Source organism: Elephas maximus, chromosome 9, assembly GCF_024166365.1.
Source record: "Elephas maximus indicus isolate mEleMax1 chromosome 9, mEleMax1 primary haplotype, whole genome shotgun sequence".
NCBI lineage: Eukaryota > Metazoa > Chordata > Mammalia > Proboscidea > Elephantidae > Elephas > Elephas maximus.
The window spans coordinates 48,939,801-48,965,876 of NC_064827.1; the positions used below are offsets into that span (position 1 = coordinate 48,939,801).

Here is a 26,076-nt window from a genome sequence, read left to right on the forward strand (position 1 = left end):
CATTTTACGTTCCCACCAGCAGTGTATAAGTGTTCCAGTCTCTCCACAACCTCTCCAACATTTATTATTTTGTGTTTTTTGGATTAGTGCTAGCCTGGTTTGGATGAGATGGTATCTCATTGTAGTTTTGATTTGCATTTCTCTAATAGCTAACGGGAAACCCTGGTGGCGTAGTGGTTAAGTGCTACAGCTGCTAACCTAAAGGTCAGCGTTTCAAATCTGCCAAGCGCTCCCTGGAAACTCTATGGGGCAGTTCTACTCTGTCCTATAGCGTCGCTATGAGTCGGAATCGACTCGACGGCAACAGGTACGGGTACAGGTAATAGCTAACGATCATGAGCATTTCGTCATGTATCTATTAGCTGTCTGAATGTCTTCTTTGGTGAAGGGTCTGTTCATCTCCTTTGCCCCTTTTTTAATTGGGTTACTTGTCTTTTTGTTGTTGAAGTTTTGCAGCATCTTGTAGATTTTAGAGATTAGACCCTGATCGAATGAATTTGGCACAATATAGAGAGGGATCTAACTAGATATCACAAGTTTCCCAACATACTGTGCATGCGGTCAGGCAGGGAAGTATAAGAATGCCATTGAGGACTACAGCCCTCTCAGACAGAAAGCTTTTTTCCTGGTCCATAGGTTGTCTTTTTGCTCTTTTGGTGAAGTACTTTGATGAACATAAGTGTTTGATTTTTAGGAGCTCCCATTTGTGAAATGCTTTTGACCTGCTTTTATTTGCATCTCCTCATTTCACAGCTCAGAAATAGCCTTGAAAGATCTATCATTGTCCTAATGGGGAAACTGAGGCCCAGGGAGGGAACTTGACTTGCCTTGGTCTTTTGAGCCCCATTTTAAGAGATCAGGCAACTAACACATAAAGAAGTTCAATAATTTGTTCAAGTCCACAATGTTGGTCCATCGTCAGACAGGACTTAGGAGAAGGAAGCTTCCTCTTCTAGTCTGTGCAATAAAGCCACCCTGCATCTTCCAGCACCTGCTGGGTGGCAGCTGGGGAAAGCGGAAAGAGCTCTGGCTTTGGGATGCTTGGAGTCGAGCCCCAGCTCCACCACGCACCACTATGAGCCTCTGGTTCTGCTCTCTGGCAATATCTCGCCAGACTTTGGGGCAGCTTATAAGAGGTGACAAGTGTGAAACTCCTTTTGTAAACTGAGGCACACGGCACAAGCCAATGAGGCTTATCCTTCCACAACTGTACAATCCGGATGTCTGCTGGGGCCACCCAATCCTGCAGATCACAATAATACTGGCCCAAAGCCCCACCCATGTCTAAGGGGAAGTCCAGCGCCCTCTCCAAGATTTCTGCACATATCTGCGAGGCTCGTCTGGCGCCAAGTTTCTACTTCTGCTGAGTGATCTCTGTTTGTGGTTGTCTTCCTATCTTCAAAACCACCCACTAATCACACTCTAAAATAAACCAACCCACAAATAAAAGTTCACGCACAGAAGGTCTTTGTTTTCACAAAACTGTGTTGGAAGTTTAGGGTGATAGGCAGATTGATACTGAAGCAAAACAGAGACAAGCTTAAAAATGAAGATTGGCATCTCTGATCCAATAGTCCCTGGGCCCTGGTTGCCTGCACTGCCATAGTCACCCTGAGAGCGTCCTTCCTTTCCAGCTCAGAGCAGGTCGACTTACTGTCCTTCAGTTGGGCAAATCCAGGCCCTCAGCATCCCCCTCTATCCCTAGTTGGTTTCTCATGGTTTTTCCTACTCTGGGGCAGTTCCCTGTCGGAGAGGGCTCTAGTCCTGGCTGGCACCCTTATGCTCCCCTGCCTCCCCGCATACATGGTATGTTGGGAAACTTCTGATATCTAGTTAGATCCCTCTCTGTATTGTGCCATATTCTTAAGCCTTTAATAGCTGCAGGTACCTGGGGCTGGCAGGAAGGAATGAACCACAAACTCTGTGTCCCAGTGACTTTCGAATGTATGGAGGGAAACCTTCTGGCTCCTATGAGAAGAAAGAAGAGTCCTACAAACATGTTCCCACTTCCACCCCCAAATACAGCACCTCATCTGTGATTTCACAGAGAATGCTGCCACGTAAAATTGAGAGAGTTCTGGCTGGGGGCAGCCAAGGCTCTAGGTGCCTGAGAAACTTCTGACTCTGGCCCCAACTAGATGTGTGACTCTGCACAGGTTTCTTTCCCTCTCGGGCCTCAAAATCTTCCTCTGCACAATGAGCTAGTGAGCCCTGCTTGTGGGAAAATGCTTAGGACATTTGGAAGGTACCAGGAGGGCGTAGACCAGTGTTCCTGCTGTGGCTCTGGAAAGACTGCCTCTAATCTGGCCTACTTTGCCTTTGGTGTGTCACGGGGCCAGAGGACGTGCCTGAACTGCCAGGATTTCCAGTAAGTACCCGGTAGCTCCCTTCCATCTGTGCCCATGGCTTTGCTACTTCCACATCTTTGCCAATTCTTTTCCTTCCACCTGGAATACTGTTTTCTTCCATCTCTGTGTGCCCAAGGTCTAGCTCCATTTTGTCCATGTAACCTTCCTCATTGCCCCTGCCTTTTTGATCCTTTTTTTTGAATCCCATGAGGCTTTGTTTTCACCTTTCCTGTGGTTCTTTTCTGTCTTGAATTATAGTTATTTGTGTCCTTGTCCTTTGTGATCAGCTTCTGGAGGGTTGGGTCTTTCTCTAACCCGGAGCCAACTGAAGCCTGAGCAGCGGTTGACTTTCTACAAATGCAAGTGGATGAGTCAAGTATTTCAAGTAGATAAAGTCCATCAAAGTCCCCAAAAGGATAGAGTGATGGTGGTAGGGGGCAGGGAAAGGAGGCGGGCCATGGAGTAGAACTCCAATAATTAATAGTCTGTGTCACCACTGTAGGGCTTCCACCATGAAAGGTGAAAATGCCTTTCTTTGTAAAAGTTTTATCTAAAAGTTTGAGCCTTTGCTTAAGCCCACCTACCTGGCCCCTGGGTGGGACCTGCAGTATTTCTCTAAGACACTGAATGAGTAACTCTGGGGCTCCCTCTGAAAGACTGGATGCTAACAAGTGACAGCTTCTGCTTCCAGAAAAAATGAAGGAAATGTGTCAAAAATATAATAGAAGTTAGTTCTTGATCGTGGATTTATAAGTGACTTCCTTTTCTTTATGCTTTTTTGAACTTGGTACATTTTCTAAAGGACTCTGTCCTATGATAATACTAAAAATACACACAAACCAGACATTAAAAGACAGAGAAGAGAGTGGCAGCCACAGAGAAGGCCCTGGTGTTAGGAAGAGAAGCAGTCAGGCCTCTGGGCTCCAGCCCCAACTTGGCTGCTGCATGACCTGGAGCATGTTCCAGAAAACATTTTCCTATAAATGAGTGGTTCTGTGTTCCTGAGGGAGCCCCAGGCTCCTCGGAAGAGCCTCCAAGGCCACTACAGGGAGTAAGGAGGGGGTTGAGCAAGCAGAATCCAGGCCACAGCCTTCCAATAAAGGAATCTCCCTTTTGACATACTTTATATATTGGGCTTCCATTTAAGACTTTATCTGGAAAAAAAAAGAAAAGCAATGAGTTTCACTATTAAAAAAATAGTAATAACAAATATCTGAAAGCTACTGCTCTAATGGGTAACTCACTCTTTAACCCAGGAGACAAGACAGGAACTGTGAAAAGTTAAATGGCAGGGAAGGGTTGAAGTGCCTTTTTTGGGTGGAAGTCATTATTATGTGAGTCACTGTCACAGACATTTAGTGTCTGTTGGGGTTGAGGTCACCTCTGACTGGGAGATCTAAAGGGGATGTGGGGTTTGGGTCTGCAGAGAGGGGTGGATGGGCATTCATGGTTTTGGGGGGGGATGGTGGGGCAGAGGTGCAGAGGCAGTGGGGACTGCAGAGGGTTAAAGGGAAAGGAATCACCCCTGGTGGTGTGAGGCAGCATGGAAGATGAGCTGCTGAGGCCTGGCTGGGGTGGGCTTGGGATGTCAGGCTAGGACACTTGAATCCCATCCCACAGACAGTGGGGAACTGGAGAAGGAGGAGCAGTCAGGGAAGATGAATGAGTTGAGGCTGCAGGATGGCCTGGAAGAGCAGTGTGAGCAGAGGCGGCAAGACCAGTTAAAGGCTGTTTCCACAGAACCCAGATAGAGGAAACTGAAGGTCAAAGAGGTGTGGAGCCTGCAGGCCTCCTAATGCTCTGAGCTGTTTTCTTTCTACCAGACCATAATTTCTGGACCACTTAAAATTAGGAAAATACCATGGCTAATTGTGATTTCCACCTAGCTGGGGAATGGCGCTCTGTATTCTACTTTCCAGGAAAAAAGTATTTCTGATTGATTAAAGCATTTTAATCTTAACAAACAACAACAACAACAAAAAACCCTCCAACAATTCCTTCCAGGGCCCTAGAGGACCAAAAGGTGACACTGGCATACCTGGATTTCCAGGACTCAAGGGAGAGCAGGTAAGAGGGGCCCAGGTATCTGAGTGGGATTGTGCTCCAGAATTTGCTGAACATTTCCAATTGGCTGAAAGTAGCTGTTAACTTTTTTGTGAGTGTTATTATACATTAAGATACAATTTTCATACGTAACTTCATACTTTTGAAGTGTACGATTGAGTGGTTTTCAGTATATTCACAAGGTTGTGCAACCATTGCCACTATCTAATTCCAGGAAATTTTTATTGTCCCCAGAAGAAACCCCATACCCATTAGCAGCCACTTGCCAGATGTTAATTTTTATAATTTCAAAGTTCTTCCATGATGTGGGTGGGCTATGGGTGGTGAAATTGATTTTCGTCATAGTTTGGGAAGAAAACTCAACCCAACATTCCCTTGAAAGTGTTATCACACATGCTATGCTTTGTCTGGAGCCCTCATGGCGCAGTGGTTAAGAGCTCAGCTGCTAACCAAAAAGACTGGCAGTTCGAATCCACTAAGCTACTCTATGGAAACCCTATGGGGCAGTTCTACTCTGTCCTATAAGGTCACTATGAGTCAGAATCAACTTGAAGGCAGTGGGTTAGGTTTTTTTGTTTTTTTTTTTTTTTTTTTTTGGTTTTATGCTTTAACTGACTTTTGGGTACCCCCATTAGAATGTACAGTCTCTGAGGGCAAGCCTCATGCCAGTTTCTCCTGTATAACTCTAGTACTTAATTGGGCCTGGCACACAAATGGCACTCAAAACATTTACTGAATGAGAGGATATATCATTAGTGAATGAAAAGAATGATAATTCTTAGAAATTATAAATTGGGGCATTTTGCAGTTGAATGGCATCTTGGTTCAAAATCCTTGGAATAAGCATTTAGCATGCAGAGTACTCCTTGAGAGCTCTCAAGGACTTTCTTTGTACCTTTCCACATTTGTCTCTTTGAATTGACTTCATGGTTGGTTTTTATAGATAAGGGAAGGGGTGATATCTACAAACAGACATAAAAGACTTGAGGTTATATTCATTTACTCATCTGTCCATCCATTTATTCATCCATCTATTCATCTGTCTGCTGGTTCCCTAAGGTATGCTAGCCAGTTTCCTATACTAGGCTTTAGGGATATAAAAATAAGATATGGGGAGCAGGCATCCAAAGACCCAACAGGGAACATGGTCACTGCTGTGATAGGGGCTTGTACAAAGCCAGTTGGAGCATTTTGCAAGGAGAGTCTGGGGAGTCAAAGAGGGTGGGTGTGCTCTCTGAGAGAAGAGAGCATGAGGCTTCTATCCTTCCTCCCCCCCCCCCCACCATTCCACCACTGTCCCCCAGGGAGGAGGAGAGGGGCTCCAATGCCTGTAGGACCACAATTCCAGAAGGTGGAGGGTTCTTTGTGCCAGGCAAAGGGGCCTCAGTTTGGTGCTGCAAGGGGGTGGTGTCTTGGGGTGCTTTTGTTGCCATGGGCCTGAAAGGTGGGGTTGGGGCCAGGGCAACTCTGGCTTGGGAGGAGGCCCAGTCATGTATCTCTTGTGAAAGCAAGAGTGGCTCTTGCTTTAAATGCCCTATTTCTCATGCGGCTCAGTCAGATGGATCTAGAGGGACCTGTGTGCCGCCCCCACCACTAACCTCCTGCCACCTTGAAAGACTGGGATGGGCGCCCAGACAACTCTGCTCCAGCCGTCACAGCAAACACGCTTTCTCTTGCTCTGCCTCTAATGCTTTTGTGCTTGCTTCTTCTTGCTGCTGGAGTGCTCAGGACTCCTTTCCTCACCAGCGGAGTGGTAAGATCCAAATATCAAGTGTGGGTTTAAGGGGATGGAGCAGAAGAGGCTGCTCTGCCAGCTTTGGTAACACTGCCCTGGCTGCTTCCAGCCCTGTTGAAAGGAGGCTTCATGGTGGTCCAGCCCAGCTTCCCAGGGGCCCACATTGAAGTTTGGGGCCAAAACCTGAGAATGATATGAAAGTTTTCTCTACCTGGCCTTGTTCTTTGGACATATATCTTCTCAGAAGGCTCCTGGGATAGTAGATGGCTTTGCTGAGGACAGCATTCCGGGCAGGGCCCTGTGTCCCTGCCACCAGCCCATTTCCTACCAGTAGGGTAGCTTTGCCTGACCAAGTGAGTGTTTGCACAGAAGCCTGGAGTTTGGGGAACAAAGTTCCACATGGAGATGCAAAGCCACTACATTGAGAGGCCTTAGTGTTTATTCCTTCCTCTCCTTTCCCAATTTCAGCTGTTTTAACAAGAATAAGGATTCTTGATAGGAGCAGACCTCAAGCTGAGTTGTCAGGAAAGCAAGCCATCAAGTATACTGGGAGCAAGAAGTTCCTGGATGGATGCTGTACAAGAAAGGGTGGAAAGGACCACGTTGGGGCTGGATCTGGGAGGGCTGAAGGTGAGAGTGTAGATCTGCCAGCAGTGGGAGCCATGCAGAGGCATGGAAGACCATGGCCTGCGCTTTAGGGCAGTAACTCTGATGGCACATGGAGGGAATAGCTCAAAGGACCTCCAGTCTGTTAGGCAGTTGTCTGCATCCTATAGCGGAATGGAGTGTCTGAACAGTTGGGCTGAATGAAGGCGAGAGAAATCATGGCGATAGACGGTATGAGGCCTTAGTGACCCTCTGGACAAGATAGTGAAGAGGAGACCCAACCTCACTGAAAGGTTCTCTGAATTGCAGGGTGAGAAGGGAGAGCCGGGCGCCATCTTGACTGGGGACATTCCTGTGGAAAGGCTGAGGGGGAGAAAGGTAATTATGTCTTCAGACACTGAGGGCACACATCTGCTTTAGCTTCCCATCTGTTTTCTGCCTCAAACAGTGTTCCTCTGAATGACAAGAATGTGTCTCCCTATTTTAGGGTGAACCTGGAGTGCATGGTGCCCCGGGGCCAATGGTAAGTGGAGTGTCTCTCAGTAAGGTCTAGGCTGGGGGTCGAAGCATTTGGCACACTGTGGCCCTGGTAGATTTCCTTGTCCCAGCTGTGAAAATACAAAGGGTGTAGTGTGATGTGCAGACCCAGCTATAGGAGTAGGCAGGCCCAGGCCCCAGGTAGAACATATTCTGAGAAGAGGGGCAGCCTTGATGGCAGCTTACGCCAAGTAGTGTGCATCCCCAGCCCGGAGGGCACGAGGGTTCCTGTGGGAGACTGGAGGCAGGCAGTGGCTCTAGAAGCCTGTGAATCCAGACAGCCAGTGCTGGAATAGGCTACGCCCATGGGTCAGGGACTCAGCTGGAAGACAGGGGTACCACGACAAGATTCTGGTCCTTAGGGACAGGTGGAAACAAGGCAGGAACCAAATCCTGGAGTAGAGTCTCAGGCAGGGCTGATACGAGGGGTGAGGCAGGGATGTATCATTCAGAATTGAGGACATGTAAGCTCTGGCCCAACATCAGGCTACCTGGGAGTGGAAGCCGTGAGCAACTGACCTCTTGCTTTTTAGTTGGTCTTGATGAGACAGCTCCAAGGTCTGGGAGGGGATAGAATCAACAGGAGGGTGGGGGTGTGGTGAGGGATTGAGCAAGTAGGTTCCAACTGTGAGGAGAGAGGCTGGCAGGTGGTTACATCATCATTTGTCCTTGTCCTCCTTTCTTCTACCCATGGTTCATTATCACCACTGCCCATGAAGGCAGGCTGGGTACCCTCCATCTCCATGGACCTTGAGTTTCTATTCTTCCCTAATCCTGTATTCATTCTGCTGATAGGGGCCCAAAGGACCACCGGGATATAAAGGAGAATTTGGCCTCCCCGGACGACCTGTAAGTATCAGTGTCCTCAGATGGGATGCAAAGGAAGGACACATGGGCCAGGCAGTGGGTTTGCTAAAGTGTCTTGTGTGGGTTTCAGGGTCGCCCAGGACTGAATGGCCTCAAGGGCTCCAAAGGAGATCGAGGGGTCATGATGCCGGTGAGTGCCACAACCATAGCCCCCATCCCACACCATCCTGTGGCAGGGAGCAGGGAGGCCTGTGTGCACAGGAAGGTGGAGAGGGGCGGGTGTGGTGAGGGGCTGGGTTCAGGGAGAGGGCTTGAAGACTAAAAGATCAGGAATGCTTTCCTTCCTCCTCACTGCCACTTCCACAGATCCTCTTGCCCAGCCCTGTCCTCTGCTCACTCTCAGGAGGGTCCTTGCCACCTAAAGCAGCTTAGGGGAGACCCAAGGAAGGGCGGTAGAAAGAGGCCCTGGGTGTACTCAGGAAATCTTGTTTCAAATCCCAGGTCTTCTGACTCTAGTGGTGAAATGCCCCCCTCCCCTCTGCACAATCCCAGGGACTTCATACATCAGTAGGTGCTCAATAAATACTCGTAAGTGAATATCAAAGGCTCAGCAGCTACTTAGGCAGGGCCTCACAAGATGGCAGTACTGTGGGGCATCAGCAGGGTACCGGGGCTAGATGAAGGAAAACAATGTTCACTGAGCACCTACTGCATACCAGACATAGTGCAAAGTGCTTTTAAAGACAGTACGTCACTTAGTCTTGATGATAACTACCCCATGAGACACTCCGTGGGGCCCTTGTTTTACACAAGAGGAAACTGGGGCCTAGAGAAGTTAAGTGCCCACCCTGGCCACCAATGAAGATGCAAACACAGCTCTAGGCCCACTGCTGCTGCTGTTCATACCGCACTGCCTCTGCTTGCTATGTCCAGAAATCAAGAAATAGAATTTTAGTGAAGCACTGGGGACTGACAAACACTCATCAGGCCCACTGGAGCTGTTAGGTAAACCATACACCAATGCCCTAATTTGGGGTGATCAATAGAGCTTCCACAGGGGCTTGAGTCCTCATGCTTGCTAATCAGAGCCTACCCCTCCTGCAGCAAGGGTCTGCTTGGGCTCCAGGTTTGAAGGAGAAGAAGCTGCATGGTATTAAGGCCAGAGTCACCCAGCCTTGGAAATGACTCTAGTATGTAATAAGAGTGGACCTGTCTTGCCTTTATGAGGCACTCTCACATGCATTGTATCACATGAGGGACTCTCACCCCCACCCCATCTCCACACTCGGGATGTGCTGATAGAGACACGTCCGCCTAGTATGGACTGTCCGCTGCTCTGGGAGTCAGAAGCTGGGTTTCAGTCTCGGTTCTGCCTTAAATTGCTGTGTGAACTTGAGCAGGTCGCTTCTCCTTTCTGGGCTTTGTTATCTGCATTTGTAAAGCAGAGGTAATAGTTGCTGGGCTGTTCTCACTGGTGTATGGTTTGTTGTGAAAAGTAAAGTCGTGAATGTAGAAGTGCGCTGCAAGAGGAACTGGCCTACTCATGGAAAAAGTTGGTTGGCTTTGGAAGTCCCTGCGTTCCTTGTTGTGTTCCCAAGCTCTGAGGGAGGCTGAGGCAGTTGCCTCTGCACTGACACTGCCTTGACTGAGGAACCACCTTTCTTCCCTTCCTCAGGGCCCACCTGGCTTACCTGGTCCTCCAGGTCCCCCAGGACCACCTGGAGCTGTGATTAACATCAAAGGAGTAAGTTGGGGGAGCAAGCAGGGACTTCAGCAGGCAAGCATGAAATGGGCGCTGGGCTGGCCTAAGCTAGAGTCTGGTGTCCTGGGGTCGAGTGGGCTGATGGCCTCACCTCTCTTGTTCTCGTTTCCCACAGGCCATTTTCCCAATACCTGCCCGGCCACATTGCAAAATGCCAGTAAGTAGACTGCATTGGAGAGCAACTGAAAGAAAAAGATCAGTCTTTGTCTTGAGCCCCTTCTATCCATGAATGTCCTCTCTGATGTCTTCTAGCACCTTCGTATAGACCCTTAAGTGAACAGAAGCTTTTAGATAATAACCTGTGGCAGCGAAACATTCTGGATCTTCTGAGTGGGCACACACTGCCAGCGTGCTTCTTCTAAAGCACTTGAAAAAGCCTTTTGTTATCGTAACCACATTGGCCTCATGCTTGGAGCAGCACAAAAAAGAGGAAATAGACCCCTTCAAAAATACAGATGAAGAACATTAAAGAAGCACTGCCACCCACTTGGTCTTTGCATTGGGAACTTTGAGCTAAAATCTGTTACTGGCCATGCTCTGTCCTTCCTGTTGTCCTGTTACTGCTCAGCACACAACCCTGCAAGGCAGGGATTACTGGTCCCACTTTATAATGAGGAAACAAACTATGACTCAGAGAAACTAACAGGCTTATCCAAGGTCCTCAGTGGGGACATGACAGCCCAGGTCTCCTACCACCAAGCAGATACAGATACTCTGAGCCTGGGGGTCAAAACATGCCAGGGTCCTGCAACCAGTCAGTGGCACTGTCCCTGTGTTTTCACTCTTGTAAACAGAGTGCTGCTTCTGTGCGAAAACCTAGGGAGGGTGGGCCTCTCTCTGTGTACAGGCATTAGTCATGGAACCATTCATCCAACAAATATGTATTGCACACCTACCGATTGCCAAGTCTTTCTTGGCACTAGGGACACGGGTGAACTAGACAGGTGTGGTTTCTGCTCCCAGGAGCTTGCAAATTACAATTTGCAAGAGAGATTCCTTCAAGTGTGGACAAAATTGGTGCCTGTTGGAGGTGATGATGAGGCTTGGGTTGGAGGGTTTAAGATGATCCAATTCTGCTGAGTGTTTGCCTAGACATCCGCCCATGTCTGACCTTAGAGGCGCCGAGTCTTCACCTTGGGGCCGGGAACTCTGGCCTGGAAGGCAGAGGACAGGACCCACCTGCTGAAAGTGACTAACATGCCCTGGCTTCCAGCTCAACATGAGGGCAACTGCAACCCAGAACGGAGCTTTCACATGTTTACATCGATGGGTTCAAGAGACCATCCTGATAGATGACTGTGTCCCACCTGCTTAACGTGCAGACGGGAACACTGCAGCCCAGAGAGGCAAAGCCCCTCCCAACTAGCCTGATTTCAGGTTGCAAATGGACCAGTCACGTGACAGCACTTGACAAACTTTAGAGTTCTTGAAAAATGTCACCTTAATTACCATGACCTATGCCTGGACCCTCTGCAATAACGGTGGCCTTTAGGGGTCATGGGACACCTTAAGAGAAGCCAAAGACAAGCTCAAAGTATTTTAGGTGAGTTTTTCAGTTCATGTTGCCTGGGTAGACACCATGGCACCTGGGGCACGGACATTTCCTGACCGATTTTCCAAGTGAACATTTTGAAACAGAAATGTGTCCTCTCTCGTCCAGCATTTCACATCACCCTTCTCACGCCAGCCCCTTCCAACCCCATAACAGTGGAGTGGAGGAACTTTATCAACATAGCTGCACGATAACAGCTCGGTGCTGCAACTTTCATCCTTAACCTAGAAAGGTTTTTCCTGGAAAGTTTTCTACTGTGCCCCCCCACCTTCTCTTGTGACCCCTCAGCAGCTTGTGACCCTCCACCCATAAGCACCGAAGAATGCTGGCGCCAGAGGGATCATTTTGATTGTACACATCAACTGGGGAAAAGGTGAAGGTGGGCTACATAAGCAAGGTTACAGGTGGCTCTGTTTTAAAAGATAAGAAAATGCAAGAATGTGAGGAAAAAAGGAGAAGGAATATTATCTACAACAGCTGGGACTCCAGACCCCTGGAACTTTATGGAGAGTCCAGGATGGGGAGTCCCCCAAAGTCTAATGATAACCCCATATTAATTACCACTGCAGTTAGTGTCTGTTCGTTATGCTTATCTTTGACTATATACAATAGCAAAGCTAATGGCTGGGTACATCACTCACTGGGACACTTGACCCCTCACATGAATCAATCTTAACCCATGAGAAAGGAGTCCAAGGATACTCATCGTTGGCCAAACCAGCACTGCCATGATTTGTTGTCTTAAAGCTTTGGGCTTCCCCTATGCTGAGGTTTTGGCCAGTAGGACCCAGTTCTGTCTACTCCAGTCTAGCTACATAATGGGCCTTCCAACTGAAGGCCTGGGATACCTGTGCATCTAGGGCTGTGGGAGGGCAAGGGGTGGGGCACTCTGGCTTCCTGGGCCTCCAGATCCAAAGGAAGGCCTGGCTGCATGACATTGGCCCTCCTGACGCATACCCCGGGGACGGTGGCTGTATAAGCATGGAGACACCGGACAGGATTTGCAATGTATGACTTTGCCTTTCTTTCTCTTCAGGTTGGTACCACATATCCTGGGAATTCAGAGCTCATCACCTTCCATGGTACACCTGCCCTTCTTCATCTATATTTCTCTAGGACATTTGCTGACCCTAGTAGCCCTAGGGAAGGTGGTTTCCATTTGTCCAGTGCTGGGTGCAGAGTAGGTGGTCAGGAAGGTCTGACTGCATGTGGTTGGGGAGGGAGTGGTAGCTGAGTCATGGTGTGGAGTTGGGAAACTGTTTGGTTTTGTCACTCATCTGTCTATCCTACACACTTTGGCTGAGCCCCCTAGTTAGGAGGAAGCAATTCATTTGTTAGTTGGTTCATAAAACTTTCCCTAATGCCTGCACCTTGCTTGTTGGCTGTCCCATGTACTGAGCCGAGACACATGAATCCTGTCCTGTTCCTGCCACCCAGGCCCTTAGGTGAAACCAACTATTTAGAAAACAATTATAATGCAATAGACCAAGAGCTATAATGCAGGGAAGGGCCACAGGAGCTCAGAAAACCCTTGCCTTGGAGGATTCCTGGACCAGCAGCATCAGCATCAGCGTCACCTTGGAGCTTGTTGGAAATGCAGAATCTGCATTTTAACAAGCTCCCGAGGTGATGTGTATGCAGTCAGGGGTGAGAAGCACTGGCTTGGAGTTTTGATTAATAAATGTCAGTATGTCCATGACCTATTGAAGATTATGCCCAACACATCAGAGAGGAATAGGCCATGAGACAGAAACCTATAGGTGAGCAGTCACTCTTAACTTCCCGGTCCCCATATCTTGCCAGGCCATTTGTCCCCCTTTTAGTTAAGGAGTCTGAATACCTGTGCTTTAGACAGGAGATCTTCTTTTTCCAACAACACCCACCTCTGGCTAGTCTCTGCTACCACCAGGCTGTCAGGTAGCAGTCTCCCTAATGACATCTGGTCCTGTGTTTTTGTTTTTGTTTTTTTGGTCACTCTCTGTTACAAACACCCAAGTCTAGGCTATTTTAAAACTCCATGCTTGATCCAATTTAAGTCTCTCCCTTCTCCTCTGGGGCAAGGTGGACCTTGGAAAGGAGGGTATGGAGGTGGTTTTGCTTTCTCAGATGCCCAGTTATTCCCCTTCCCTGTGGGGCCTTTGTGGGAGGAAGGAGAGGGAACAGACCTTTCTGAGTGTGACAGCCCCGGCCAAGCCCATGTCCTCCTACTCACTGTGGGTGGTCACCACTCTTCCCTGAGGTGAGCTGCATCGGCAAGCTCGTTGTCCTTCTCTCTGGTTGTCACCACTGTCTGGGGTCTTACTGTAGGTGGTGGAGGCCCCACCATCAGGTCCTCAGTCTCAAGCAGCTCCCACAACATCGGTGAGGCCTTGCAAGATGCAATTGCATCTTCCTACTGACCCCAGGACAGCAGCACCATACCACATGCCTCTGATGCTCACCTTCCTTCTCCCATATTGAAAATCCTGAGCCTACAAACCTCATCTACCCTGTCTACCCCCATCTCTAGGCTTCAGAGGTTGCTTTTTCACACCTCTTGGGAACCAGGAATTTGAAGAGATGTTCTGTCTGTCTGGGCTAGTATCCATCCCATCCACTGTGGTACAGAAAGGGGGTAGCTTCCCTTGCCAGATGCTGGTCTCCTGAGAGGCTCCCTTCTGTACCCCACTCCCACATAAAGAGCTGGGGGAGAAGGGAGTGGCTGTAGCTTCCGTTCTGTGAAAAAGGAGTTTCTTATAAGCACTGTGGAGAGGTGGGTCACTGTACACTTGGTGTTCTTCCAACATTGTAAGTGGAATACTCAGTTGTCCTTTGCGAGCCCTAGTCACCAACTCAAAAGATTCCTCTTCTCCCCTTACACTACCATGCTGCACAGGCATGGATAAGATGAGGCGGAAAGCCGACCTGGGATTGAGCCTTAGCCTACATTCATGAAGCCCTCCATGTGAGAGTTAATTGTAGCTTCTGCTGGGCTCCCATGATGCACAGTTGGTATCTTAATGATAGCACTTATTTCATCTCGCCTTGCATTATCATTAGCTCTGTCTGGCTCCCCAACGAAACCAAGCTTTTCAAGGTCAGGAACTGTGTCTGACGTATCTGCCTCTGCTCTCCCCATCATTAAGCAAAGGATTTTATACCTAGTGACTCCTCAATAGGCCTTTGTTTGTTTGAGTGGACTTTGCTGAAGAGCTTATCTTGAAAATTGTCTCAGAAAAGTTTTATATGGAATGGTGATTTTCTACAATCTTTTTTTTTTTTTTTAAGTGTGTGTGTTTTTTGGCAGGTGTTAAAGGAGAAAAAGGTTCCTGGGGTCTTCCTGGCTCAAAAGGAGAAAAGGGTGACCAGGGAGCCCAGGGACCACCAGGTAACCCAGCTCTTGTTCCAGATCTTGCCTTTGGGTTTTGTTCCTGAGAAATGTAACAGAGCCAGAGAGTAAGACTGATTACATTTCAACCCTGACCTCAAGCTCCACTGAGTTCTAGAGAGACCCAGTTATGGGCGAGGAGTGTCCAAGGTAGAAGGTTATCAAGAGAGACCAGAAGTCCTGTTCCTTCATGTTTCATATGTGAAATGAGGCCCAAAGTGGGCCAGGGACTTGCTCGAGATCCCACAGTGTCTCAGGTACCAGAAATGCAAAGGGGTATCCTGTCTGTCTGATCTAGTGTCCACCTCACACACCATAGTGGGGAAAGGTGGTAACTCCTCAAATGCTGGTCTCTGAAAGGTTCCTTTCTGTGCCCCATTCCCATATAAAGAGTTCAGGAGAAGGGAGTGATATAGTCCCAGATCTGTGGAAACAGTGCTTCTCACAAGTGCTTGGGGGAGGTGAGTTGCTGCACAGTTGGTGTTCTTCCAACCTTGTAAGTGGAATACTGGGACTAGGGACTCACTTCTGATTCCAAGTCAGTGATCACTCAATTAGACAAACCTAGTTTACTTCCTGTAGCATATAACAGTGGCTGCCAACTGGGAGACTTTTATTTTTAAATTTCTGAAATTATGATTGTGAATTTTATGAAGCATTTCTTTTTTAGGTCCTCCAGTTGATCCAACTTATCTGAGACATTTTCTGAACAGTTTGAAGGTGAGTATTTCTCTACTAAACATTTGGCCAGTGTTTCCAAGTTCTTGGGCTTATGTCGGAAACCAACTTCATCCCTAAAATTACTAAATTACTAAAATAGTCCTATGTTCTCTGCTTCCAGGGAGAGAATGGAGACAGGGGCTTCAAAGGCGAAAAAGGAGACTCTAATGGCAATTTCTTTGTGTCTGGGCCTCCGGGCCTGCCAGGAAGTCCTGGACTGGTTGTGAGTAGTAATCCCTCCCAGCCGTCTTCCTCAAGGAGTTATGGCTTTCCCTGAAAGTTCTCAATAAGATTAGGCAGTTGGAGAGTTAAGGGTCAGTCATAGTACTACAAGCTGAAGGCAGGACTTGGGCATTGACCAGCTCTTCCCCATACTTGTTTATTGATGGTGACCTTGGCTGAGGCCCATGGAAGAAAGGGAGCTGGCCAAGACTTTATATGTTCAGGTAACTCCAGGCCATTAACCGCACTGTCTTATTCATGTAAATGGTGGGAAACCCACTCAACATAAAGGAGTTACATACCAGTGATGGACACATGAGATAACAGAGGCAGAATGGGAAGTGGGGAGGTATTTTTAGAGGAGCTATTTGATCTGAAAGGTTAGAGTTTTGAGTCTGCTTAGAGGTGCCTCAGAAGAAAGACCTGGCTGCCAAATTCTGAAAAATCAGCCATTAAAAACCCTATAGAGCACAGTTCTACTCTGACACACATGAGGCACCATGAGTCGGAATCAACTTGACGGTAACTAAGTTTTTATTTGACCTTTCTGAAATCATATCAAGAAAGTAGCGCCTAGACAGGTTTGGTGTAAGATATGAGGTTTCTCCAGGCCACATGAGAGAAAATCAAGCTGTGTCCCCAAAGAAAATGTAATCCAATTATTGACCCTCAGGGACCAGCACCAAATTCTGGTCCCAGAGCTCACCATAAAGGTAGAATCAGCAAAGCCAGGAGACAGGTGTTGGTGCTATTTCCAGCTCTGCTTTTAATTCACCTTGTGGCCTTAGGCAAGTTCTTTCCTCTTTCTAGGTCTGTTTCTTCATTTGTAAAATGCAAAGGCTAGACTAGATGATCTCCAAGGGGCCTCTGACTCCAGGGCTGTCTGTGTCATTCAACACAATGAGGAGGGCTGCTGCTCTTTAGGTCTTGCACCACCTTGAGTTGATCCCAGTACTGAGAATAATGATAGCAACAGCTGGTTTTTACTGACTTCTTACTGGATATTGGACATTATACTAAGTATGCATTTTATCTCTATACCAAGTATGTAATTATCTCATTTTATCTTCATAATAATCCTGTGAGGTTGTTACCATCATTATTCCCATTTACAGAGGAGGAAACTGAGGCTTACTGAGGATCAGTAGCATGACCAATACCATAGAGTAAGAAAGGATAGGATCAGGATCCACACCTGGGCTATTACCTAGTGCACTATACTGCTCCCTGATGGAGCTTATGTAAGAAAAGCCTGTCCTTCCATCCATTGGTTGAATGGCAGAATGGAACCTTTAGAAAAACCTAGATGTCCAGAGGATTGTTTAATAGAGGTAAAAAAAAAAAAAAAAAAAAAAAAAAGGCATATAATATGCCACTAAAATGCTGATTGTGAAGAGTATTTAATGATTGGGAATACCAGTGATGTTAAAAAGGCAGAATATGAAAATGTGTATACACTATGATCTCAATTGTGTGAAAATTGCACAAATGAAAGCCTTGGAAAAAAAAGACTGGAAGAAACATCAAAATGTTAATAGAAATTTCCTCAGAGTGTTGACTCTAAATCTTTTCACTTTTCCTTATCATTCTTTTTTTGCATTTTCTAAATTTTCTACAAATAGCATGGCATATATATATATGATCAGAGGAAAGAGTAACTCTTAAAGAAAAGCATTTCTGAGGGCCTGATCTTAGGATGGTGGTGTTGTAGTGAAGAGATAAGGCTGGATGTGGGGGAATCTGAACAATCGAGAGACCAACTAGATAGGGTGGAAGATGGTGGGTGGGGTGAGCACAGCCTGGATGACTTAACCAAGAGGTCCAAACAGATGTCTTTATTAAAGGAGTTGAATGGACTTGTAGTGATTTATGTTGCTTTCTCTCTTCTGTGACTGTGTACTTGCCTTAATAGGGCCAGAAAGGAGAAACGATCATCGGGCCTCAAGGACCCCCGGGTGCTCCTGGGCTGCCTGGGCCACCTGGCTTTGGAAGACCTGGCACCCCTGGGCCACCAGGACCCCCGGGGCCACCAGGACCTCCAGCTATCCTGGGAGCAGGTTGGTACTATGAGCTGGCCCCTCACTCATGCTGTCCTTCCTGTGTTCAGGGTCACCACTTCTGGGTGGCTTCTTAGAGCTTTTGGTAAACCGCACTAACAGAGGTCTGTGTCCTGGGTATTTCCTTCTGAGCAGCTTTGTCAATGCCTGGGCCTTAGGGATTTGACAGTCAAGCGTGTGGATTAGGGACCAGCATTGATTCTTGTTATGAAAATTTCATCACCTCTCTGAGCCTCAGTTTCTCAAATGTAATATGGGTGAGATAGAAGGAAATCCCCATTTATTGAATGTTTACCTAGCATTAGGTGCTCAGCTGGTCACTCTACTACATTATTTTATTAAATTGTTACAATAGTCCTTCAAGGAATATATTAGAAACCTCATTTTACAGATGAGGAAAGCGAGACTCAAAAACACCTAAAAACCTTTCGAAGGTCACACAGTTAATAAGTGGCACCCACAAGATTAGGACCCAAATCAGTGTAGCTGGAAAATAATAATACTAGTAGCAATAATAGCACCAGTAAGCATTTTTGATTGTTTGTTTGGATTGGCCTGAGCCTGGTGTGGTGGAAGTTACAGAAAAGGGAGACCTACAGTCCACAGTGTTTGCAGTATTAAGGAGAGTTTTACAGAAGCTGGGGGGCTGGAGCTTTGACTTAGTAATGGATTTTTTGGCTATAAGTGACCAAAACCTAAATCAAACTAGATCAAACCAAAGGAAAATGTACTGGATGGGAAGAAGGGGATGAACAATCAATTTGTGAGAGGGGCAGACCTGCAACTGGTCCTCAGGAACTCACCTGCTGCGAGGACTCTCTCACCATTTCTGATCTTGGCTTTTGTCTGTTTGGCAGCTTTGTATTTCCTCACCAGAGACCACATCTGCTGCATGGTGGGAAATATGGCTACCTACAATTTACAGTTTCTGCCATCAGCTAGAAACCTTGATTGTGTTTCTCAATTTTAGTTGGAAAAGCCCTGAGGTAGGGGAAGTAAGTCTTCTCATTGGCCTGTCTTGGACCAGGTGCCCAACCTTGGGCCAATAATGTGACAGGAGGTAGAGGAGATAGGATCACATAAAAACATGGCAGCTCCTTCTGAAACCAAATGATTGTAGAAAGAGGAAATCCCAAGAGAAGGGAATGAGGATATTGATCCTGCAAAGATGGAAGGTACAGGACAGATAAAACCACAGGTGCCCACATAGCCTTGAAGGATGAGTAGGCATTTCAGGAAGTGGAAGGACATTACAGAAAGTGGAAGGATATTATAGGATGTGGTCAGGATGTAGAAAATTTGTAGTAACACTAGAATAGGGAGACCCAGGACACATCTTTTTACTGAGTAAGGGTTGCCCCTCACATAATATACAGCAATTCACAGTTTACAGAACACTCACTTGTCCATCATCTCGTGTAGCCTTCACGACAACTGTAGTGGGGGAGATGAAATGGATATACTATCAAACTCATTTAATGGATGAAAACACTGAAGTTCAGAGAGGTTAAGTGACTTGGTCAAGGCCACAAACACTAGTAAGTGGCATGACTAGAATCCAAACCTAAGTCATTTAACCCTCTATTCCCCTAGACATTCATCACCTACATGTAGATTTTTCAAGTCCTTCGTAGGAACTGCAGACTTGCATGGAACGACCTGAAAAATTCCATACAGTAATTCTGGGAGTTGTAAAAACATCCTTAACTCTGCCAAGAACTTCACAATTTTGGGGTGAGAATGAGAGGGGTGTGGGGTAGGATGATAGAGTTAGAAAAGTAGAAGAACAAAAACATAACCGCCCCCCAAAACAAAACAAACTCGTTGCTTTTTAACACTTTAAAGAGGTCTCTTGCAACAGATTTGCTCAATGCAATGAGTCTTTTGATTTCTTGACTACTGCTTCCATGGGCATTGATTGTGGACCCAAGTAAAATGAAATCCTTGACAACTTCAATCTTTTCTCCATTTTCACAGCTAGGAATTGACAAACCAGTGACCTGAATCCATGTCTCCTGGCCCCAAGGTCAGGGCTCCTGTCACAGCACTGTCCTGCCCTCCTTCTGAAGCCTAACACCTTCTCCTCTTTCAGAGCCTGCTTCTTCTGTCATATGGTTGTCTTTTGGGTGAAGTATGTTGTATCGGTCAGGACATTTGTGGATGCAAATGACAGAAAACTCCAACTGGCTTATACAAACAACAGTGAAAGGAGTTTATTCACTTATAAAACTGAAAAGTTCTAGGCATGGCTTGATTGATCCAGGGCTTCAGTCAAGAATCCCAGGTGTTCCCCGAATCAATCATTGCAACCTGGGTCACATGCTGGACCCAGAGCATCCAAGATGCAGTTAGAGTGGAATGCTTGGCAGCACTGTGAAAGGGGTTATGAACACTCCTCTCTGCATTTTTCAACAAGTGTGTTTTTTAACTTCCCCTTTCTTCTTTGTCTTAGCTGTGGCCCTCCCAGGCCCGCCAGGTCCTCCAGGACAACCAGGGCTTCCTGGAACCAGAAACCTGGTCAGTATTGGTACCAATGTGTATTTTCCATTCTGCTTTGGATGAAATTACTTAAAACTCTGGCTGTAGTGTTCACAGCTGGCACGTGTTTTATTTTGGAATAAGGCCTCCATGAAAATAGAACTGGTAGATAAAACAAAACTATGTATTACTTTGAGAGACAAATCTAATTATGGCTTACGGGTTAATTAAAACAAGGAAATATTTTATGAGTACGAAGATGTTTAAATACTGCAAGCAGTGTTCATTATTTATTCAGTTGACTTAACAAAGTAATAAGATACAGAAAAAGCAATCATTTATTATTTAAGTTCCATCCTTCTAATCCTTAATTGACTAAGCTATAATAAGAACCAATCATATTACATCAAAAATTATAAACACAAGTGGTCTTGTGCTGGTCCTTGTGCTGGCCAGCCTTCTCTATTCCGTCAAAGCATGTTGCTCGCACATTCGTTACCCTGCAGATCACTGGGCAGGGCAGAAACCCATTGCCATTGAGTGCTAAGAAAATACAATAATGCACAAAAGGTGGACAAATACCTCACAAGGAGATCAGGCGTCCTAGGAACGCTCCTCCGTCTTTGCTGGATTTTAGTCAAAATTTGACTGCCAAAAGAAGAGCTCTCCAGCAGATGGTAGAATTTTGATACTTGGCCACTTTGGGAGAATTTCTCAGCCATTTGGATTCACAAAGTCATTTAAGGCTAATTGAAAATTAATTTTTTTAGAATCTGAGTTGAAATGAAAGAAAAAAATGCCTCTTTTGGCTGCTACATCTTTGAGATTTGATGCTATTTAATAGATTTTTATCAATTGCTAGCCGAAAGGTTTGAAAGCACCAACAGCTCCGTGGGGGAAAGGCGTGGCAGTCTGCTTCAATAGAGATTTATGGCCTAAGAAACACTATGAGGTCGCTTTGAGTTGGAATTGACTCGATGGCAATGGGTTTGGTTTTTTTAGTTTATGTCTTCTTCTAAAATTCCAAGATGACGGTCTAACTTTGGCGGTTTTCTAGACAGAGAAATTGCAGACCACCGTTTTCTATCCTGTATGTAACATTGTAACTACCCAGCTAGGCACAAGATTTCAAGACCCAAGCATAAGTTGCTCACTTGCTTGCATTTCTTATTTTATATTTATTTCATTTCTGTCCAAATGAAAACAAATTGGAAACCATTTAAGAACAGCACAAGATAGCATCATTTAAAAACGTTAGGGTCACTGAGCAGCTGAAAAAATGCCAGTGGTAGCACTTCCCGGTGATTTTGCTAATGCAAAACCCAACAGACAGCTCTGCTTACACTATTTAAGTGTCCTTGTACTCAAGAAATACCCTTTTCTGTTGTAATTTGTTAAATTCTTTATAGTTTAGACTTGTGTTTCAAAGCAATATATGGTTTTGTTTCATCAAAAAGAACACCCTTTGACTATTAATGAAGTCATGTATCTCCACGGGGCACAATAAATAAGCCTTTTGATAGAGTATGAGGGAATGGCTCATTGTTGACTTTACAAAGGGGCCAGCTTTCACACTGTGACACTGCTATAATGATAACTGCAGTGTTTGGAATTTAAAATTATCTGACAGGTCACAGTGTTCAACAGCATGGATGAGATGCTGCAGAAAGCACATTTGGTTATAGAAGGGACGTTCATCTACCTGAGGGACAGCACTGAGTTTTTCATCCGTGTCAGAGAAGGCTGGAAAAAATTACAGGTAATTTTTAAAGTTTCTTTAACAAACGGCCTCGATACCCTCTAAAAATAATAGTCTGCTCCTGGGAATGCCACTTTCCTGTTGGTATTTCATCCTCGCTGTCCTGTTTTCCTTAAAGCTGGGAGAACTGATCCCCATTCCTGCCGACAGCCTTCCACCCCCTGCACTTGCCAGCAATGTGAGTATTTTCCGGCTTTGCAGCTTGTTCCTTCAGTTGTCAGCGTTTACCGAGTCCCCCTGGTATTAAGCATCAAGCTCTCCGAGCTCCAGACAGCCAGGTTTAGTATCTTGTGGAAGTCCAGAAAATACCAGGCGCCAACAGAAGAGTCTCACAATAGAGTCAAGGAAAAACTGGACCCAGAGGCTGGGGACCTGTCTTTCCCATTGTAGTAGCTGAATTCCTACGTGGCCTCAGTTTATTCATCTGTGAAATCATTGCTTGGTGTAAGCAGTCTAGAAGAGCGCTTTAATTTTGATGCCCTGAGACTTCTTGGCTTGATAAGAACATTGTCCATTTTTTAGTCCTACAGTGACTCTGTGAGGCAGGTACTATCATCCTCATTCTGCAGATGAGGAAACTGAGGCTCTGAAGAAGTAACTAGCTCTATTAAGTGACAGAGTGAGCCATAAAACATGGGTCTTCTGCTTCCTTGATTCGGTGCTCCTTCTAAAAGGCTTGAGACCATCTCCTCTCTTTCTGAGGTTAATTGTTTTACTGGAGCAGGAAACTTCACAGTTAAGAGTGGCCCAAAGACAATAACAAACTATTTAAAGTACCTTCTCAAGAAAAACTGCACTAAGACCTCAGTGTACTGAAAAACGAATTCAATGCGTATTCAAGGCATATTCAGAACCATTTGTTTTTCTCATTGATATAACAGCCACATCAGCCTCGTCCTCAGCCTCCACTGACGCCTATTTTAAGTACCAATTATGAGAAGCCTGCGGTAAGTACAATTCACACATTGACTCTGCAAATATTTAATGTGTGTCTGCTATGTGCTACCTCCTGTGCTTGGCACACAGTTGCTACCCTCTAGATGCTTACAGAGTAGTGAGAGAGGCAAACAAAAGATAGGCAGTTACAAACGTTTCGATCAAAAATTCTGTAGAAGAATCCTGATGGAAGGGGATACAGAACAACTTTTAAAAATTTTCAATGGAATCCAGACTTTCTGGAGCTATTGAAGCTGGATGAGACCCCTGAAACTATTGCCCTTAGATAATCTTTAAATCAAAACGATCCCCTGAAGTGTTCTTTGAACAACAACAAAAAAGCTTATTTTAATTAGTAAAGTACATCTTCTTTGAGCAGTGTGTTCTTTTAAAGACTTATCTATGTGAGATCAAATTGACAATAGCCACTCGAAAGGTTGGATGGGAAGCTTAAGGGGCAGTGAGTTTAAGATAATCATGGTAGAATGATGTAGAAAAGGATAATGGGAAGAGTAGCACAACTTGAAGAATGTAACCAATGTCACTGAACTGTACATGTAGAAACTATTGAAACGATGTATCTTTGGCTCTGTATACTTCCACACACACACACAAAAAGATAAGCATTTACAATCTAGTGTGATAAATGGTTTGCGCAAGGCCAGTGCTGGTAAGTCAGAGAAGTCTACGTGAGGAGGTGAGGTCTAATCTAAGACCCAAAGGAGAGTCAGGAGCAGGAGTGAGCCAGGTGTAGGAGGAGGATCGGAATTGACAGAGGGACTGTGGGCTGGTGGGAGGCCAGGGGAAGCACTGTGCATTTCTCTAATGGCAAATATTCCAGTGCGGCTGAGAAAGGAGAAGTTTAGTCTGCAGATATCAGAAAGGGCAAGGGTTAGTCGTCAAGGGCCTTGGGAGCCAGGGTAGGAACTTCGACCTTTTCCGGTGGGCAGTGGGGAGCTACTGAAGGCTTTAGGCACCACAGAAACAGAAGAAAAGCACCACAACCTCCTGCCCCACCATGTGGGCTCATTCCCTGTCCTTTGACTTAAGACATCTGAAAACATTTTTCTTTTCTGACACCTTAGACCCAGGTCTTGCACCATCCTTCCCCAGCTCTGTGCTATGAGATAAAGTAACTCCTGAGATTAGATTACGGAGGAGGGGTGGAGGAGGAGGAATGAGTGGCCCTTGATCATGAAATGTATTCTGAGGGTATGGCAGAAAGGGTTGGGAGAGAGGGCAGTAGAGAGGGCCAGGTTTGGGGAGAGAAACTGTGGGAGAAAGCAAACTATGGAATGGCTTTGATTTTGGCTGTTGGCCTTTACTGAGGGTAGAATTGTTATATGATCCCTAGCTTCCAAAAGACTCTATGCCAGCTACCTTAGTAATAAATGCCATGCCCTTCTTTTTTCAATGTCTTTTCCTCCTGGTCCCAGGCCTGCTAGGGAGATGGAAGAAAGGGGCAGCAGGCAGAGAGCTAAAGGGAGCTTGGGACGTAGAAGCAAAGCCAACTTAAAATCTCTGCTGTGAGCAGGAAACTGGGCTGGGGGAGGACCCAGAGATCTCAGACTAATAGTCCAAAGGCTGATCCAAGGAGCCAGTATAAGGAAGGCATTTCTACGATTTAGCACTGTTTGGAACTGGAACGTGCTGGTTTGGGAGATCATGAGACACTGGAAACACTCAAGCAGGAACTGAAATTCCAACTTCAGGTAGAGGGTGAATAAGATGACCTCGAAAATGCTTCCATCCTAAGAAGTCTATGACCTTATTAGGCGCATTAGAAGGTTATAAGTATTGGTATTTACCCTTAGCTCTTTGACTGCAACATCTTTTCTCTCACTTTTTTCAGTTGCACTTGGTTGCTCTGAACATGCCATTTTCTGGGTACATTCGAGCTGATTTTCAGTGCTTCCAGCAGGCCAGGGCTGCAGGACTGTTGTCCACCTACCGGGCATTCTTATCCTCCCATTTGCAAGATCTTTCCACAATTGTGAGGAAAGCAGAGAGATACAGCCTTCCAATAGTGAACCTCAAGGTAAAAACAAATATTCTTCCCATTGTCTTCCAGATGCACTGGTCACTCCAGGGACCACAGGTTGCTGCCATTCCATGAGATCATCAGAGGACTGCTGGTTCAAAGCCCAGCTCTGTCCCTAACCGGCTGTGTGATTTTAGGCAAATCACTTTCCCTCTCTGGGCCTCAGTTTTCTTATATTTAGACTGACCCTTCCTGCTTTGATGGTCTTGTGATCTTTTTCATTTATATAGTTTCATTTTTCTGTTTATAAAGCACTTTACATTCATTATCCAAGGAGGCCTGGTGGCCCAATGGTTAAGTGCTTGGTGGCTAACAAAAAGATCAGCAGTTTGAACCCACCGGTGGCTCCACAGGAGAAAAGACCTGGCAATCTGCTCCCATAAAGATTTACAGGTTGCTTTTTTTTTATGAGTTAGGATCAACCTGAGGCCACACAACAACATCATTATCCTAATAGATACAGTAAAGATGGAAGTTATTCTTTTCTCAGTTTGTCAGAAGAGGACATGAAGACTCAGTGAGAAAAAACACTTTGCTCAAAGTCACTGAAATCTAGACTTAGTTTCCCCGATTCCCACGTCTGGGCTCTTTGTTCCACCCAAGGATGCCTCTTTCCACAGGGCATTGCCAAGTGGCAGCCAAGAACAGCTGTGAACATGGTCCCAGGGCAGAAGCACTCTGTCCTGCACCCTGGTTTGGTGCTCTCTGTGCATCTAAGCTGTCAAAGCTGGCAGACATTTCTCTGCCCCCACTTGCTGGCCAGCAGGCCCCCGTAGGTTCCTTCACTTATACCGTGGAAGCAGCTGTCTCCTTTAAGACGAAAGAGGGACAATTCTGCCGCTATTGAGACACATTCTCGATTCTGACTACTACCTAGATCTCCAAGGCACTTTGAGACCCTTTGGTCCCTGTAACCGTAGAATTTTGAGTTGGAACCTAAGGCTAACAAGTTCCGTCCTAACCCCACGCAAGCACTTTCTGTCTCTTCTCCCAGGGTTCTTTTCCAACAGTTCGCTTACTTGATCATTTGTACTCATGGGCTTCTCCACAAGAGACTGGGCTCCTTCATGAAAAAGGACAAAGAG

General features: G+C 46.1%; 1 protein-coding gene across 2 annotated transcripts in view; it reads left to right on the forward strand.

Annotated features, from left to right (window-relative positions):
• The window catches only part of COL15A1 (collagen type XV alpha 1 chain), a 120,836-nt gene that overhangs the window by 88,064 nt on the left and 6,696 nt on the right, over positions 1 to 26,076 (forward strand). For both annotated transcript variants that reach the window (XR_007518617.1, XM_049895496.1), the window contains exons 22-38: positions 4,353 to 4,415; positions 7,063 to 7,131; positions 7,241 to 7,276; positions 8,086 to 8,139; positions 8,228 to 8,287; positions 9,773 to 9,841; positions 9,975 to 10,016; positions 12,448 to 12,493; positions 14,698 to 14,778; positions 15,449 to 15,498; positions 15,620 to 15,721; positions 17,633 to 17,777; positions 20,230 to 20,294; positions 21,886 to 22,014; positions 22,133 to 22,192; positions 22,896 to 22,961; positions 24,803 to 24,988. Coding sequence is in view for 1 of the 2 variants with exons in the window: in XM_049895496.1 (XP_049751453.1) it covers positions 4,353 to 4,415; positions 7,063 to 7,131; positions 7,241 to 7,276; positions 8,086 to 8,139; positions 8,228 to 8,287; positions 9,773 to 9,841; positions 9,975 to 10,016; positions 12,448 to 12,493; positions 14,698 to 14,778; positions 15,449 to 15,498; positions 15,620 to 15,721; positions 17,633 to 17,777; positions 20,230 to 20,294; positions 21,886 to 22,014; positions 22,133 to 22,192; positions 22,896 to 22,961; positions 24,803 to 24,988 (1,323 nt within the window). In the remaining variant the exon portion in view is untranslated. The remainder of the gene's footprint in view (positions 1 to 4,352; positions 4,416 to 7,062; positions 7,132 to 7,240; positions 7,277 to 8,085; positions 8,140 to 8,227; positions 8,288 to 9,772; positions 9,842 to 9,974; positions 10,017 to 12,447; positions 12,494 to 14,697; positions 14,779 to 15,448; positions 15,499 to 15,619; positions 15,722 to 17,632; positions 17,778 to 20,229; positions 20,295 to 21,885; positions 22,015 to 22,132; positions 22,193 to 22,895; positions 22,962 to 24,802; positions 24,989 to 26,076) is intronic.